The following is a 16639-nucleotide window of genomic DNA, read 5'->3' on the forward strand; positions in this document are numbered from 1 at the left end:
ACCATTTTATCCTTCTAAATTATTTTGTTGCCCCATCCTGCAATCAATGGTGTATAAACTGCGAATATATAATTTGCAACAGACTTGAACTCTCGTAAATAGCATTTTAATCCATGGCAAAATGAAAGATGAAAAAAAAAAAAAAAAAAACTGCACAGATTCGTCAATCACAGTAACAGATCGAAATAACAAGATCACTCCACACGCACACACAAATGGCCAGCATCTGTTTATATAAAGATAGCAACATTCATTGGCGTTTCATCAATCTGGATACTGTACTACTGTTCAATGTCTCTTAAATTCTTGATGTCGTCGCTTTTGACAAAGTTATTGCAATACCCTGCCGACTTATGAAAACAATCTAAGTGTATGTAAAAATTTAGGTGCATGTAACTTACAAAAATAAAATAAAATAAAACACACTCACTCACTCTTAAGGACAACAAATACAGCAATTCATTTCCCACATCCTAGATGTCCATCCCCACATTAACCAACACTTCAGGTGTTGACACACTGATAGTTCATTTACTATCGTGGAGAGAACTATCCATTAGTAAACATTACTGGCCGGTATTTGCTACAAAATCTGTTTTAGTATACCAGCTTAGTCTATAATATAATAAAAGCCTAGTATGGTGAAAGAGCAGCAATGCTTATGCACCCATTGTTGGAAATATGCCTTCTAATAAATATTGTTGCTGAGCCAAAACTAGGTATTTTTAAATTACTTGTAATACAAGTTAGCATGTAAAAAGTATTTTGAGTTAAAATTGTTTTAGCATTGTTGCTATCTTACATGTGTTGTATGACTTTTCTTTAACTCAGGAAAATTGAGATATGTGCACTGTTCTCAACAATATTAAACAGCTAGCTTGCTGATAGAATCCATTATATTATCTTTCTCAGGTTCAAGCTGTGCTATTGTTGTTACAATGCCAATAACTGCTCAACACAGTAATCAGGTGTGAGTAATTGGTATTAAAGTGATTTTTCATCAATAAAACTTTTAAGTCTTTTGAATCCGAAAATTGTATAAAATAATCCTTTGTTGGTGTAAAGAATTAGGACTAATTAGACTCAGACAACAAGTGTTGATAAAGATCTATGGATATCTGGAGATAAAAAAACAATAACAACTAATAGTTTTATGTTTTAAGAGAATGAGTATATAACCACTTTTGAGTTTGGACAAAAGACATGAAGTTACAACGAGTATGCTGTTGGTGGATTGTCTGTTGGTTTTTCGCAGATTGCATACAAGATGACTGAACATTTTTTGTAGCAAGCATCATATAAAACTAATCAGCGAAAACAGTTTTTTTGATTAGTTTCATAGAAAAGTTTTATATGTTTCGTAGATTAAAACTGCTTGCTTTTAATTGTGCAATTCTTAAACAATTCCCTACCCGCCACCAGCAATAATACAAATCATTGTTAACATTTGTCCCGCTTTTGATCTAAACTTCTCCATCTTGATCTTAATATGTGCAATTTCCTTTGGAACTACTACGATGGTGAAATCTGTTAAGACAAACAACATTTGATCCCTTGAATTTAAGCTCTTTTGGCATTGTCCTTTCTACATGGTCTATAGTCATATTAAAAAATTTGCCTTGGTTTGAACCACCGTTTTAAAAACGAACAGAAAGCATCACCTTAGAAAGGCATGTGCCCTCTATTAAGAAACAAAATTTACTGAGAAACATTTTAAACTAGTGAATATCATATACGTTATTTGAAGGAAAAATGTAATTTTCAATTATTATTGTAAGTACACAAAAAGAATTGGGTCATTGGGTCTAAATGTAACCCCATTGGGCCCTTTAATCTTCCTTTACAGATTTACAACAAATATTCATAAAAGAAAGAAAATCCTAATTCAAAAAAGTCAAAGTCAAAATCTCTACACAAATTTCGAAAACGAGCAAGGAATTTGGCGGGTAACCTCTCTATGCTTTTTTCCCACGAAACAATCAATCAACTATATCTCAACCGGTCCCTTATGATCTTCATCCCCACATACCTCCCCATCATCATCAACGTCGCCTGAGGGTTCGTCCCCGGCGACACACCAAACACCGACCCGTCAACGACCCGAAGCCCATTCATCCCCATAACCATGAAATCCCCATCAACCACCTTCCCAACCACGCAACCTCCATGGTAGTGCCAGATCGTGCTCACCGTCCTCCTGCAGAAGTCCGCCATCTGATCCTCATCCGTTTGGTTCACAGGCAGCGCTGGCCCAACGAACCTGAAATCCCTGTTCCCGAACCAGTCCCTGAACTTGAAATCCTCCATGGACCGGCTCCTCAGCACTCCGGCGAGCTTCCTCGTGCCGTTCACGCACCGCCGGACGTCCACCGGGTTGTTGAAGTAGTTGAATCGGATAATGGGGTTCACTCTCACGTCCAATGAACCCAGTCTCAGCGACCCAGATGACACCGGGCCCACGATCTTCTCCATGAGAGTTGCCACCGTTAGGTACAGTGGAGAAGACGGTGTATGGATGAAGACTGAGCGAGCTGGCGAAGCGAAGGGAATGATATTGGAAGCTGCTTCGATGTAAGCTCCGTCTTCAGTAATGCCCACAACCTGTATGAGAGAATGCTCCAACGGAATCGAAGGGACAATGGAGATTCCATTCCTGGGATTATCGTACAGAAACTGTCCGACGTAGGGTGAATGGCGGGCCACTGGAATTCCCCAAGCCGAGAGTTGTGGCCGGGGACCAACGCCGGAGAGAAGGAGCAGCTGTGGGCTTCCGATTGCGCCGGCAGAGAGAATCACCTCGCCGTGCCTCCTCACCATCGCGTGGTGGTACCTCCCGTTCGAATCCCTGAAAACGACGCCAATGGCCGACTGTCTTGACCCAGAAAATGGCGTCGTCGAGGCCAAGAGAACCCTCTCGACGCTTGCGTAAACCCCAACTCGGATATTCGCGGCCCTGGCGTAGAGCAAAAGATCCGCCGCACTGTGTCTCCGTCCGAAGCTATCGAACGTCGACCCGCCAATCTTGGTACCCGGAATATGATCCAAACTGAACCCATTATAGGGATCCACACCCGCTTCCAGCAACCCGTCACGTACCGCCGACTGCCAGTTCTTCAATTCGGGTCGGAAAACGATTGCCCTTTCGACCCAATCGTAGGATTCGTTGACCAGCTTGAGGTCCCAGTTGATCCCCGAATTCTTATAAAAGTCCATGTCGGCTCGGCTGTAGAAGCCGGCGTTAATCGCACTGCTGCCGCCGAGAACGCGACCCCTGGCGTTCGGAACTCCGTCTTCTGAGGTGAAGGCTTGGGCCGGCGAGTCAAAGGCGTTGACTTCCACTAGGGTGGATAAGAAACCGTCTTGGGTCATGAGGTTGGCCTTGCCGTATGCGATTCCACCGCGTTCCAGCAAGAGGACTCGGAATGTGTGGGAGAGACTCGCCGCCAATGGGCAGCCGGCGGTGCCTCCTCCGACGACGATGTAGTCGTAGTAGTCCTCCGAGGGTAAGTCCGTGGCGTTGAACACGAACTTCAGGTAGCTTGGCTCTGTATTATAAAGTTTTGAGAAAAATGTGAGATTTTCTTTTCTTCTTGTTTGGTTAGCAAGAAAAAAAGCCGGGAGGAAAACAATGAAAATGGTGAGTGTAAAAAGCCAACTAAATGCGATATATCGTTTTCTTGGAAGTTCTGTCTGAGATGGAGGAGAAAAAGCTTTTTCTTGGTTGGTTTACGATGATACAGAAATCAGTGGAAAAAAGAAAACGAAATTTCCAATCTGGGTATAATGCTGTCAGATTGCTTGGCTCTATACAGAGATTCAAATGGTTGCCAAGAAAAAGTCTGAAAGAAAACAATGAAAATGACTCAACTCTGCGAAAATCTGTTCAGTGGGGCTCGTTTGGAGCAGAAAAGAACAAGCTTTTTAATTTGTTTTCTTGCAACCTTTTTTCTGAGATGGAAAAGAAAAAAATGAAATTGCTATCTGGGTTTTATGTATTTAAGCTGAATTTTTCCAATACAGGGAAGATTGAGAGAGAAATATTCATCGCCATATCAGATAACAAAGAAGAACGAAGAAGAAAATTGAGGTTGAATGGAGAAGAGAAAGAGTTATACCTTGACGAGGAAGCACTTGTGGTGGTCTGGCATGAGAAACGATGGCACTCAACAAGATGAAAAACACAAGCTTCTGTAAACAAAAGCAAATAGATTTCGCCATTGAAGAATTCTTGTGTGCTACTTGGAGAAGATATAAAATTTTCTTGGTGTTTCTTGCGAGAGAGAGACAGAGAGAGAATAGAGAAGACCAGAAACACAGAAGCAGTTGTAAAAGTAAGTAGTCGTTGTAGCAGAGTGAAAGGCTGTGTGTGTTATATACTTGATACGGCTTCAGCATTCTCTAGTCGATCATCCACCGTTAAATTTTAATTTTTTATTTTTGATCTCCATAGAGATGGAATTGACGGTCTCAGCCTCAATGCAGTGAGAGGCCCCAGCGATAAGATGAAACTGACAGTGCCTGTTTCTTCATTTTTCTTTTTTTTCTTTTTTTTTTTTATTTGTTAGTTTTCTTTTTAGAGTATTTCTTTTTAATTTAACTTTTAAATTTCAAGGAATATTTGACTTTAAAATCTTTGGTTCATTGTTTCAATGTCGGTAAAAATATATAAATAAATAAAAGACAACGGCATTGGAACGATACATGGAAGGCGAAAGTGAATTGAAAATATTCTTAGTAATGAAGTTATAATAAATTGAAAATAGTATTTACTTTGAAAATATTCCTTTTTCAATAAAATATATGTATACAAATTTGTTGCAAATACCCAAGTATGCTAGTAGTATATCAGGATCTCCTTAGTAGAAAAATAGCCCAAGAAAAAAAAAGGAAAAAAAAAAAAGAGACAATAAAATGACAAATTTACCTCTGATTGACCATAAATTGCATTAAAAAAAAGTCAAAATTTTACAATAAAGTGTGCCAAGAATTATGAAGCCCTTTTAATTATATGGTTTTACTCATTAATGCATTGTATGATACAAAATGCCTGTGAATATTAGAGAAGATGTGTTTATTAAAAATTGAGGTTGACGTTTGAGAGTCATGAATATTAATATGAGGAAAAGGTCAACTTTATATTGGTAAACGATCTAAATATGCTATGGTATTAACATAAGAAAAATCTAAATATGCTATGTAGTTTTTTTACTTTCTATAAAAAAGAAAAAGAGAGAGATAAGAAGCAACTTTTAGAAAATTCGATCAGCTTTTGTTTTTTGTTTTTTTGTTTTTTTTTTTCAATGAACATATTTAATTAAAGTTAAGAATATAATTTGTTTTTCCCTGGTACGGGAGCTATAAAGCTTCCAAAAATGTTCACAAGTAAAGTTAATATATCCCAGCAAACTCAATGCATCTTGGGATATTTAATTGGATCAATTACAAACAGGTAAATCAATGAATGGTAGTTTAATTATGACAAATAATAAGAATAATACAAATGGTAGTTTCATAATTTTTAACAAACATTAATATTCATACAGTACTTTTCTTTTTTTAGTAATTAATGAGAGTTATGTCAATTATTTTAGACAAGAAAGAAGGTGTTAGCTGGTTTTTTTTTTTTTTTTTTTAAAAGGGTAAAAAAACAGGGAAAAATCTTTGCTATTATTATTTTTTTTTTAAAAACAAATTTTCCTTTGAAAGCATATTTTTAGGTGCAAAACAATATATATCCCCAATTCAAAAGGTTCAGAAATTGAATTGAAATAATTATGGATCATTCGTTTGGATATGGTTTTATCCAATAATTTGGATTTGATTTTGAAATGAAGGCAAAATATATAAAATTTTATCCTTACCCAATAAACCAAACTCCAAACATAGATATTTGGCTTGGTAGTCAAATTTATGTCCCAGTAAAAATCATATCATATACATATATATGCATGGTTCCAAAGGATACATCACAGTGCCAATAATCCAATTTATAAAGCTATGAGAGAAAGCATCTCTTCTCAATTCTCATCCCCAATAAAAAATAAAAATATAAAAACAAAAACAAAACCAACACACATTTATTATACTCATAAAAAAAATAAAAGGCTAGGATCCGGTGTTACCAGATGCCCAGTAAAAAGGTCCTAATGGGGAGGCTGTGGTGGGGGTCCAGAGCCCTAAGCAAATACCCTCCCAATATATTTCCACGAAGATACCCCCAACGTCTTTAATCCCACGCTCCGACAATCACGCGCTTCATCTACCGTTAATTGGACATCCCGGGGTCCACTTATACACCCTCCAATCGAATTGTTTATTGACACCTACTCTCTCTGGAAGCGCGTGCGGTGCTTTGCCTTTTAAATCTCGATTCCCTCTTTTTGATTGCAACCTCTCTCTCTCTCTCTCTCTCTCTCTCTCTCTACCTCGATCTAATATTATTTGGGTATTTGCAATTTCTCTCTCTCTTCTTTTTCTTTCGTGTTTTTTATTTTTAATACATTTTAGTTTTCTGCTTAATTTTCTCCTTGCTCTTGCTCTTTTTTCTTTTTTTTTTTTTCCTCTTTTGCCTCTTCCAGGAACTTTCTCTCTAGAAAATTCGGAAAAACAAAAATTTCACTTGCTCAAACGAATTAGTCATGGTTTGGATTTTCGATTCCAAGAAACCAAACACCAAACCCTCATCCTCCTTCTGTATATAATTACTTATATATATATATACACGGCAAATCGAAAGGTTCAAAATCCTCTCCCACGTCTCCCTCAATCAAATGCTGATTTTCTCCTATTGAATTCTCCCGGAAAATTTTTTTCATTTTCTTGGAAAGAAAGAAAATAGATATTCGGAAAAGAAAGGGTGAGGAAAAAATAAATATATATATATAGAAGAAGAAATACATAGAGAGAGAGACAGAGAGAGAGTAAATTCAACGCGGAAGAAAGAGGAAGAAGAAGGAAGCGATTGTTGGTTTTGTTTTTTTTTTTTTTTTTTTCAATCTGAGTTTTCAAATCGATTCGAAGAAATCAGTGAGTCATGAGACCGAGTCAATCGCCTCCGCCGCCTTCTGGCCCAACCACAACGAAGAAGGAAAGAGGAGGACGACGTCGTCCCGACCTAACCCTACCTCTTCCACAGCGGGACACATCCTTAGCCGTGCCTTTACCTTTGCCTCCGAGCTCGGCCCCTTCGTCTTCATCGTCGGCTTCGTCGATTCACAACCACCATCAAGGCAACAATAGCAGCACTAACAACCACAACAACAATATCCGAATCGACTTGAAGGAGCTGGAGCGGGTTAACCGAATCGGAAGCGGAAGCGGAGGTACCGTTTACAAGGTGATCCACCGGTTGACCGGCCGGCTCTTCGCCCTGAAGGTGATCCATGGGAATCACGAGGAATCTGTTCGCCGTCAGATGTGCCGTGAGATCCAGATCCTTCGAGACGTTGACAACCCTAACGTCGTCAAGTGCCACGACATGTACGACCGTAACGGCGAAATCGAAGTCCTCCTCGAGTTCATGGACGGGGGTTCTCTGGAAGGCAATCATATCCCTAATGAACAGAAACTTTCCGGCCTCGCTTGCCAGATCCTCCGCGGACTCGCCTATCTCCATGGCCGGAAAATCGTTCACAGGGACATCAAGCCCTCGAATCTGCTGATTAACGCTAGGAGGCAGGTCAAGATCGCAGATTTTGGGGTTAGCCGTATCTTAGCTCAGACTATGGACCCTTGTAACTCATCGGTCGGAACCATTGCTTACATGAGCCCGGAGAGGATCAACACCGATCTCAATCAGGGTCAGTACGATGGGTATGCAGGGGATATTTGGAGTCTTGGGGTTAGCATTCTTGAATTCTATCTGGGTAGGTTTCCTTTCGCGGTGGGTCGCCAAGGAGATTGGGCTAGCTTGATGTGTGCAATCTGTATGTCGCAGCCGCCTGAGGCTCCGGCTACGGCTTCCAGGGAGTTCAGGGACTTTATCGCTTGCTGTTTGCAGAGAGAACCTGGGAGAAGGTGGACAGCTTCGAGATTGTTGGGGCACCCATTCATATCGCAGTACAATGGTGGTCAGAACCAGGTGCATAACAATGTTCATCAACTTTTGCCTCCTCCTCCACGCCCACTTCCTTCTTAGCTTTGTAGCTCTTTTTAGCTTAGTGATCCTTTTTTTTTTTTTTTTTTTTTCCTTCTTCTCTTTCTCTCTTTGGTTTTTCCCTCTCTGTCAAATGAAATGAATTTTCCTTCTTTTCTCTTTTTTTTTTCCCCCTCCTTATTTTTGACTATAATAGTAATGATTTGGTGTAATTTTTGATATGATTGGAAGAACTTTTCCTGGGTTATGTTTTCCGGTTCATTTGCTTAAACCAAAACCAATCACTCAAATCTGTTGGTGAATCATCAATCTGTCATTTGATAAAAATGTTAAATTTTTACCACAAAAATGGGAAGGAAGCTGGATTACTAATATTATTATTATTATCATTATTATTGCTGATCGTGTTCTTGGTTCTGTTATGGGGACTGAACCCCCTTAAAAAAGTTTTGAATTTGAGGTAATCCATTTTTGTTGTAGCCAAGTTTGATGGATTATGGTTTTGTAGGCAGGTGGGTATGGAATTTCTTGGGGGTGAATTTTTTTTTTTTTTTTAATTTTGCCAAATATAGTTAAAAATCTTGTAGGTGGGGTATTTTTGGGAAGAATCAAATGTGAATCTTTGTGCTTTTCGACTTATTATGGGTGGGAGAGTGGGTAGATGATATTTTAGATTGGCCTTTGTAATATTAATGCACGAATCTCTCTGTATATCATCATGGTGATTACACGGAAAAGGGAAAGTTGCTGATACTCTTCTCTCTCTCTCTCTCTCTCTCTTACTTTTTACCTCCTCCTGTCTGTCATTAGTTGGAGTCCTTGTTTATGTACGAAATGGTTTAATGGTAAATTTCATTTATTCTTTCTTCCTCTTCCATTTCTTGTATTTAGGGATATGGGGATAGTGAAGAGAGGGGGGTGGGAAGGGAGGAAGGACGTTCATATCATATGGTTAAATGCCATTGTAGAAAGCAAAGACATAATCCAATGTGGGTTTGATAAAATTGTGCTGTACTTTTTTTTTTTATTTGATGAAGATGAAGATGAGGAGCTACCAAGAGTTTCTGCATATTTGCAGAGGTGTTTGTTTCTGTAATATGTTGAATAAAATCAATAGTGAGAGCTGAAAACCATCTGGTTTTTGGCTGCTGCTTTTTTGTTCCCGCCATTTCTTTTTCTTCTTTTGATGTCTTGGTTATGTAGGAGGTGGCTTTACGATACAAACAGCAAGTTGAATGCTGTGTTTAGTTCTTCTTCCAAGACTTTCTCCTACTCTAAGCATCTTCTTTTCATTTGCTATATTGATTTATTAAGCCTCGATTAAATTTTGCACCGGAATTTCAACTCATTATTTAAGTGGCTTTCTTTCTGCCTTAAATTTACAAGTGATATATAATAATTAAGGTTTATGCTTGGTAAAGTTTCAAAAATAACTTGTGCTATACGTTAAAGAGTAATGTTACATGTCATCAATGATAATAACAATTAACGACTACTGATAGTAATTAATAATTTGATAGCTTATGGTAGCACAGGATGCGTATGCACATTGTAAAACGTTTTAATATTTTTAATAAATTAAAGAACAAAAGCAAAAGAAAAATAACAATTTGTTGATCTTTGCATATGCAAACGTGTTGGACACAAATAATATATGTCCTAAAAGTATAGTCTTTGGCTTTTTCTGCTTGAATGGGTAGTAGATCATTAAGGATTAAGTTTGGATGTTTCAAGGGTAAACATGCCAACGTTTTACCTAATACGAAAATTTTAATTCTGATTGTTGGAGTGACATGATCCAGATTCTAGATAACTAGATCTTTAGCTCAGTCGACCAATCAATTCTTAGCTAGTCTCCTTTCGATTTTTATTTTTTATTATTTTTTTTTAAATTTTCAAATAGCCAATTTTGACTCTTTATACGCTCTGTTTAAACACATTCTGGATTTGGTTTGACATATTTTCGGACTGCAATGTCAATCTAGTATTGAAGATCAAGTAACGAGTTTTATTATGCGAATGCTGACTTGAGCTTCCATCTTTGTTTTCTTCAATTTTCTTTAACTTAAAGTTGAAGATTTCAATGTCCTTGTAATGCTGAAACTATCAATATTTTAACTTTTGAAATCATCAACTTTAGGTAGTCTAATCCAATGACAAACATTATTAGTAAACACTATTACATAACAAACACAACTAATAATACAGATGATTTGGATTAGTGAATACGAAAGATCTTTTTCCCTTCAGTCTTATTATGCCTTTTTTTTTTCTTTTTTCTTTTTTTGGGGGCCTCTCTCTTGTCGTAACATTCTTGGCTTTAGTAATTTTTATTCATTCCTCTATATATATTGTCAACGTTTGGTCTTTGCCTTTTTCATTTTTATCCTTTTGATTTGGTCAAATAAGTAGGTTGTGAGTTGTGAGTTGTGAGTTGTGAGTTGTGAGTTTAATTATATTTGCTACAGCCTCACCAGACATTCACGTTCCACACTACTCAACGATATGTTCCGTGACTTTGGACAAATAATGTTAGGATCTTTCAACTTATCAAGATGTTTCCCCTTGTTAATTTTTCATATACCTTCTTTGGTGTTAATTAATTTGCTAGATATAATATCAATATTGGTAACCTTGCCCTTCATGACAAGTGTCATGCATTGATTCGGTAATCGGAACATTTTAGGACATTAAATTCCATTATGTAGAATCTATCCCAATCTTCATGCTTCTTATACCATTTGTTGTAGTAATCTTCGTATCTTTTATTTATTTTTTCTTTTAGAAAGTCTATTCTAGTTTATAGACATTCTGTCAAAGTTGGCTTCCAAATTTAGAAACTTCGTGTAAATGGAAACTTTCCACGAATAGTCAGTTTGAATAAATTTTTGGGCTTTTATATTTTGTTCATGAAGGATGATGTTATTACATTAAAAGGAAAAGAAAAGAAAAGAAAAGAATAGAAAATCAAAACGGTGAGTCGTGGGAAGAAAGATAAAATGAACGACAATGAAAAGTGGTTTATTATAAAATTAAAAAATTAAAAAAATAATTAAAAAGGCGGTACTTCGCAGAACCTTCATGGGCAACGGTGGCTTAATTCACTTCCAATCCATGCCGGCCATCAAATCACCATCATTTTTCTTTCTCTCTCTCTCTCTCTCTGTCTAGGCAAAAACAAAAATAAAAAAGCTCTCAGAATTAAATCTCAGAATAAGTAAACAAAGAAGACGAAACCAGCAAAAACAGAAAAAGAGCCAATTTAAAACCCGACCCGAACGAAAGCCTTCTGATCCGAGCTGGCGGAGTCTACACTCTCAGGCTCTCGCTGAGCTCAGAGCCCAAATCACTTTTCGGGATCGAATCGGATCCAGTTCTCGGATCACTGGTGTTTTTTCTTCTTCTTGTGCTAGGTAAGTGTTTTTCTGCTTCTGCTTTTGATATTTTGATTTTGCTTTGCTTTGCCTTTTTTTCTTTTTTTGGGTCTTTTTTTAATTTCCATCTGCTGCAAATATTATGTTAAACTGTCGGAACACTGTCTAAGATTCCTAGAATTTATGAAATTATGTATTTATATGTTTATTAATATTATTATTATTTTTAATACTTTGGAACGAGACGATATTTAGGGGGTGAACTTGAGTTTAAAGCTGATAAACTGGATTTTCCGAGTAGTGGTCCCTCCGATTCAGTACAATGACTTTGAGAGTGTCTTTTTACTTTTTATGCAAATTAAGCTAAAAACTGTATCTGAAATCTCTTTTCTTTGATTGCAACCCGTTTTAAATATTTCGTTTTTTCCTTTTTTGAAAAAAGCTTCTTTTTTTTTTTTTTTCCTTTTTTGGGGGGGTGTTTATCAGTGTAGAATGTGAAAAAAAAAAAAAAAAAAAAAGATTGCACTTGTGGTTGTACTGATTTTTATGTTTAAATTTTGCGGTATTAGTTTTGTTGTAGAAAAATCTCAGATTAAAGCCGTAAGCAATAAATGTCCATTCCTTGATTAAATTAATGAAACCAGACATCTCTGAATCCCCAATTGAAGAAGAATCAAATGATTAAATAAATAAGGGACCGCCATTATAACAGAACTCTCAAGGGATTCACTTTGCAAACTTTCAAAGTTCTTTTATGTTTTCATATAAAATTGAAAAGGAAAAAGTAGCTATTGTATATATGTAACCTCGTTTGAAGCTTTCTTCCTAATTGCTTATTGTACATGATCAGAATCATTAACTTTGTCTTATTTTCTAACCCTTTTGTTTTAAGCAGCTAAAATATTATAAATATTTGTTTTCTTATTACAATAACAGGAGTTAAATCAGAGATATTATGTTTGTCTGCTCTGCTCGTGTTGCTTGTGTCTGTACTTAAATTGGTTGATAACCTGTCAGTGCAGATGGGATCAATTGAGGAGAAGACAGACCTTGAGTCTGATGAGGAGATCCCTTTTAGCACATCACCAGCCGGAAGGAAAATGAATTCATTGGATTTTGAGATTTCGAAGACAGACCTTGAGTCTGATGAGGAGATCCCTTTTGGCACATCATCAGCCGGACGGAAAATCAATTCATTGGATTTTGAGATGGCCCATATGCGTTCGCGTGTGAATTCGGTGAACTCATTTATTTACAAGCTCATGCGAATAAGACCTCTTGGGAGTATTTACATCATCTTAATTAGAGCAAAGATCAACATACTGCTACCTTTTGGTCCGTTGGCAATATTGCTACACTATGTCACTGGAAAACATGTAAGAATTACAGCCCGTCAACATCTTTATGAGTATCTGCTTTGGTTAGAAGAAGAATCCAGTAGATTTAGGAAGGGTAAACCTGTAGAAGAATGAAATTGTTGAAGCAACTGATCAATAAAAGGTTGTTTTGCGTTGGAAACTTGTGCATTTTCTTTTAAAACCTGGAATGATAGTGTTGTGGTGTACACCTACTATGTTATAACTTTAGAATTTAAATTATATTTCCTTGTGGTTTTTGGTTCGTGACGATTATCTTATATGTGTTAGGGATTGGTCTTCTTCTTTAGCTTATTGGGCATCACACCATTGGCAGAGCGTCTAGGATTTGCAACAGAGTAAGTTTTGACTTGGCGAGTTAGATCAAGCTGAGTTTCTTATAGTCATCTTAAAACTTAGAGCCTAATACTCTTGCCCATTACTTAATTGCAGGCAGCTTGCTTTCTACACGGGATCAACAGGTACAATTATTTATGTTTTTCTGTTATTGTTAAATAAATTATTTTCTCATGGCCATTGAGAGGTAATCTTTATCTTCAGCTTGGGAATTCCTGTTCCCAACTGATTTTAAATACTTCTTTTGATTTCTGATTACTTGTGTTGGTATTCACAGTTGGAGGTCTTCTGAATGCCACATTTGGAAATGCGACAGAAATGATAATATCGATTTATGCTTTGAAGCATGGAATGATTAGGGTTGTTCAGCAATCTTTACTGGGATCCATCTTATCAAACATGCTCCTAGTGCTTGGATGTGCTTTCTTCACTGGTGGGATAATTCATCATAAGAAAGTTCAAGTTTTCAATAAGGTAGTCACGATCTGAATGTACCCTTTTTTTATTTTTTTTTATTTTTTTATTTTTCTCTCCAATGATATTTTAGGTAAAGTTGGCTTTTCCATTCTTTTCTATATTGATTGTACATCAAAGTGGGTTACTTTTGCAACAGGCAGCTGCCATTGTGAACTCTGGATTGCTGTTAATGGCAGTAATGGGTATAATGTTTCCAGCTGTACTTCACTTCACACACTCGGAACTACATTTTGGGAAGTCTGAGTTGTCTTTATCAAGATTTAGCAGCTGTATAATGCTAGTGGCGTATGCAAGCTACCTTTTCTTTCAGCTTAGAAGTCAGCAGAACTTATATGGTCCTCTTGATGGGGTAAGTTTTTTTTCAATTTTTTGGTTTGGTACTTGGAGAAGAAGATTTATTTGATCCTGAGTGGTTCAACATTGGATTTATGAAGCCAATCTTAGTTATTTTTGTTTTTGAATGCTTTGTTATATGGCATGATTCCTGATTTGATGTGGCTAATAATTAAATGATAGAATTGTATAATATTGTCTTGAATATCATACCTTGGTAATGGTTATAGGAAGGAGACAATAATGAAGATTCCGATGAAGAGGAAGCTCCTGAGTTAACTCACTGGGAAGCAATTTGCTGGCTTGCTATTTTGACTGTATGGGTGTCAATTTTATCTGGATACCTTGTTGATGCCATCCAGGTAAAACCTAATTGAAATTTGATTCATTGTTTGTGACGGACTGCAACTTAATAGACTCGTATGCCTAGTTCTTTTAATTGCCATCATTTTAATGACTTTTTCAACTTCAAATTTTTATATATGCCTGTTAAAAGGGGAATACCTTTTAGTCTCCACTTGATTACTTTGCCAAAAGTTTTGTTGTAGTTGATAAGAATTCTAATATTAAGGTTAAAAAGGCCACCTAATCTGTTTTAGATTCTTTAGCTTACTCCACCCTTTGCACTTGCCCATGTTATCACTTGAAACTCCATTCCAACAACTCTTCTACACTAAGTTCCATGTTTTATGAGGCACCCTTGTAAATGCAAATTCTTGATTATAGGTTAGTTTGGTCAGGGCTTTGATAGAGTGTTTCATATTATTTGTGGTTTCTTGTAGGGAGCATCTGAGTCGCTGAACATGCCTGTGGCTTTTATTAGTGTCATACTGCTCCCTATTGTAGGAAATGCAGCAGAGCATGCAAGTGCGATCATGTTTGCCATGAAAGATAAGCTTGTAAGTGCTTTGAAGATATATACAGCTTATCTCTCTCTCTCTCTCTCTCTCTCTCTCTCTCTCTCTCTCTCTCTTCCTCTTCTTCTTCTTCTTCTTCTTCTTCTTCTTCTTCTTCTTTTTCCTCCCCATTGATGGACTTAATTTTTCACTAGGACATCACACTTGGAGTTGCTATTGGATCTTCTACACAAATATCTATGTTTGTGGTAAGTACTCAAAATAATTATTGAAGTTTGATGAGACATTTACTAACCTCAATTCAACTTTCCTGCAAGTTGATATATTTTTAAGTTGGTTATATTTGGGAGATAGGCTCACAACAATTGTTGATATCAAATTCCAGATATCTATAAAAAGGTTTATGACTTTTGTGCTGTTTGGTATTGTAGATCCCGTTCTGTGTAGTTGTTGGGTGGATCATGGGACAGCCTATGGATTTAAATTTTAAACTCTTTGAGACTGCTACACTCTTTATAACTGTGCTGGTAGTGGCATTTATGTTACAGGTGGGTGAGCCTTTTCTTTATGTTGTCTTCCACTTTTTGAATGACTTGTAAACATTCATAATATTATCACCTGGTTGTTTTGATTATTCTTTTTTTAATATGATGGTGACAAGTAGATTTGTTGTAGATGCTATCTTTCTTACTTCAAAATGCGGCATTGCTTTGCAACAAAAACTTCCTAACCGTATCTTCTCTGTGTGTAGGAAGGAACCTCAAACTATTTTAAAGGCTTGATGCTTATTCTGTGCTACCTCATAGTTGCAGCCAGTTTCTTTGTACACGTTGACCCTTCAAATGGTGAGACACAGAGACTTAAAGTTGTTATTGTAAATTATAATATCTCATGAAAAATGCTCATTTCTTAATAAGTTGAAATAATTGTAATTAGAAGAAAATACAGGATTGTGGAGTATTCATAAAGTAACTAAAAATCCCTCATCTTCATGTTATATAATGTCTCCCTCTATCCACAAGCTTTTTGTTTTGCGAGTCATTTTTGGAACTAAAACTCAGCAAAAACCTGATTTAATCATGAATATTGTTATTTGTGCAGATGACGATTAACATAATCAATGGCTCGGTGTTGGTGCATGCGGACAATGTATCTCCACTGCAAAAGAGGAAGCAGGCAATGTACTCAAAGCTACTCTTCCATTAATTTTCAAGCCTGCATTTTGTTTTATTTCTCTAGATCATGTAATGGAACACCCATATGATCTGCCAGCATCAGAAGCTGGAAAATTTTTCATCGTTGTAAAATAGAGTTGAACAAATTTATGTTGACAAACATGAGAATTGAGCTGTAATCTTTGTTTTTGCGATTCTCATTCTTTCTCAAATGTTTGTCATAAAATGACCCTTCAATTTCAATTTCAACAAATTACATTTTATTAAATAGTCCTCCCCGATCTCTTCCTTATGGACTTCTATAGCTTGTATGGTATTTTGCCTAGCAATTCTGTGTGCTTTTCTTGGATTGAGGTGGATTCCATGTGTGGGGGTGGTGTTCAACGCTTTGAATTATGAGTAGAATATATTTTTCTTTATGGATGCTTCCACTTCAATGCATTTGGAAGTATGATAATAATATGTATATTTTGGTCATAGTAAGATAATGCGCGGCGTCAATTGGTGTGTGAAGTTTGGTAATGAAGTATTTATATTGGCAATTAAAATCAATTTTCGCATTCCAAAAAAAAAAAAAAAAAGGAATAAATAAAGACCATGGAAATGGACCTAGAAG

The 16639-nt window shown here is 36.6% G+C and overlaps 3 protein-coding genes across 5 annotated transcripts; 2 read left to right on the forward strand and 1 right to left on the reverse strand.

The window, feature by feature from the left end:
• Positions 1–1786: 1786 nt before the first annotated feature.
• Positions 1787–4730, reverse strand: LOC107428185 ((R)-mandelonitrile lyase-like). The gene is made up of 2 exons (XM_016038671.4): positions 4116–4730; positions 1787–3545 (listed from the first exon to the last, which is right to left on the reverse strand). Exons 1-2 carry the CDS (start codon positions 4393–4395, stop codon positions 1984–1986), a joined length of 1842 nt encoding a protein of 613 aa, XP_015894157.3. The 5' UTR covers positions 4396–4730; the 3' UTR covers positions 1787–1983.
• A 1710-nt stretch (positions 4731–6440) lies between these two features.
• Positions 6441–9263, forward strand: LOC125418670 (mitogen-activated protein kinase kinase 5). Its single transcript, XM_048462823.2, has one exon. The coding sequence runs from the start codon at positions 7034–7036 to the stop codon at positions 8135–8137; it is 1104 nt and encodes a 367-aa protein (XP_048318780.2). The 5' UTR covers positions 6441–7033; the 3' UTR covers positions 8138–9263.
• Positions 9264–11035: 1772 nt separating this feature from the next.
• On the forward strand, positions 11036–16291 carry LOC107428192 (vacuolar cation/proton exchanger 2). 3 transcript variants are annotated; one of them, XM_016038682.4, is made up of 12 exons: positions 11036–11508; positions 12406–12845; positions 13116–13183; positions 13278–13306; positions 13459–13655; positions 13795–14007; positions 14222–14353; positions 14774–14890; positions 15043–15096; positions 15280–15396; positions 15600–15693; positions 15950–16291. In XM_016038682.4, exons 2-12 carry the CDS (start codon positions 12492–12494, stop codon positions 15958–15960), a joined length of 1386 nt encoding a protein of 461 aa, XP_015894168.1. In that variant the 5' UTR covers positions 11036–11508; positions 12406–12491; the 3' UTR covers positions 15961–16291. The 3 variants fall into 3 exon arrangements, with proteins under 3 accessions (XP_015894168.1, XP_015894169.1, XP_015894167.1); XM_016038683.4 differs by having other exon boundaries at positions 12487–12845; XM_016038681.4 differs by having other exon boundaries at positions 11039–11508; positions 12492–12845.
• Positions 16292–16639: the final 348 nt, after the last annotated feature.

Source organism: Ziziphus jujuba, chromosome 12, assembly GCF_031755915.1.
Source record: "Ziziphus jujuba cultivar Dongzao chromosome 12, ASM3175591v1".
Classification (NCBI taxonomy): Eukaryota; Viridiplantae; Streptophyta; class Magnoliopsida; order Rosales; family Rhamnaceae; genus Ziziphus; species Ziziphus jujuba.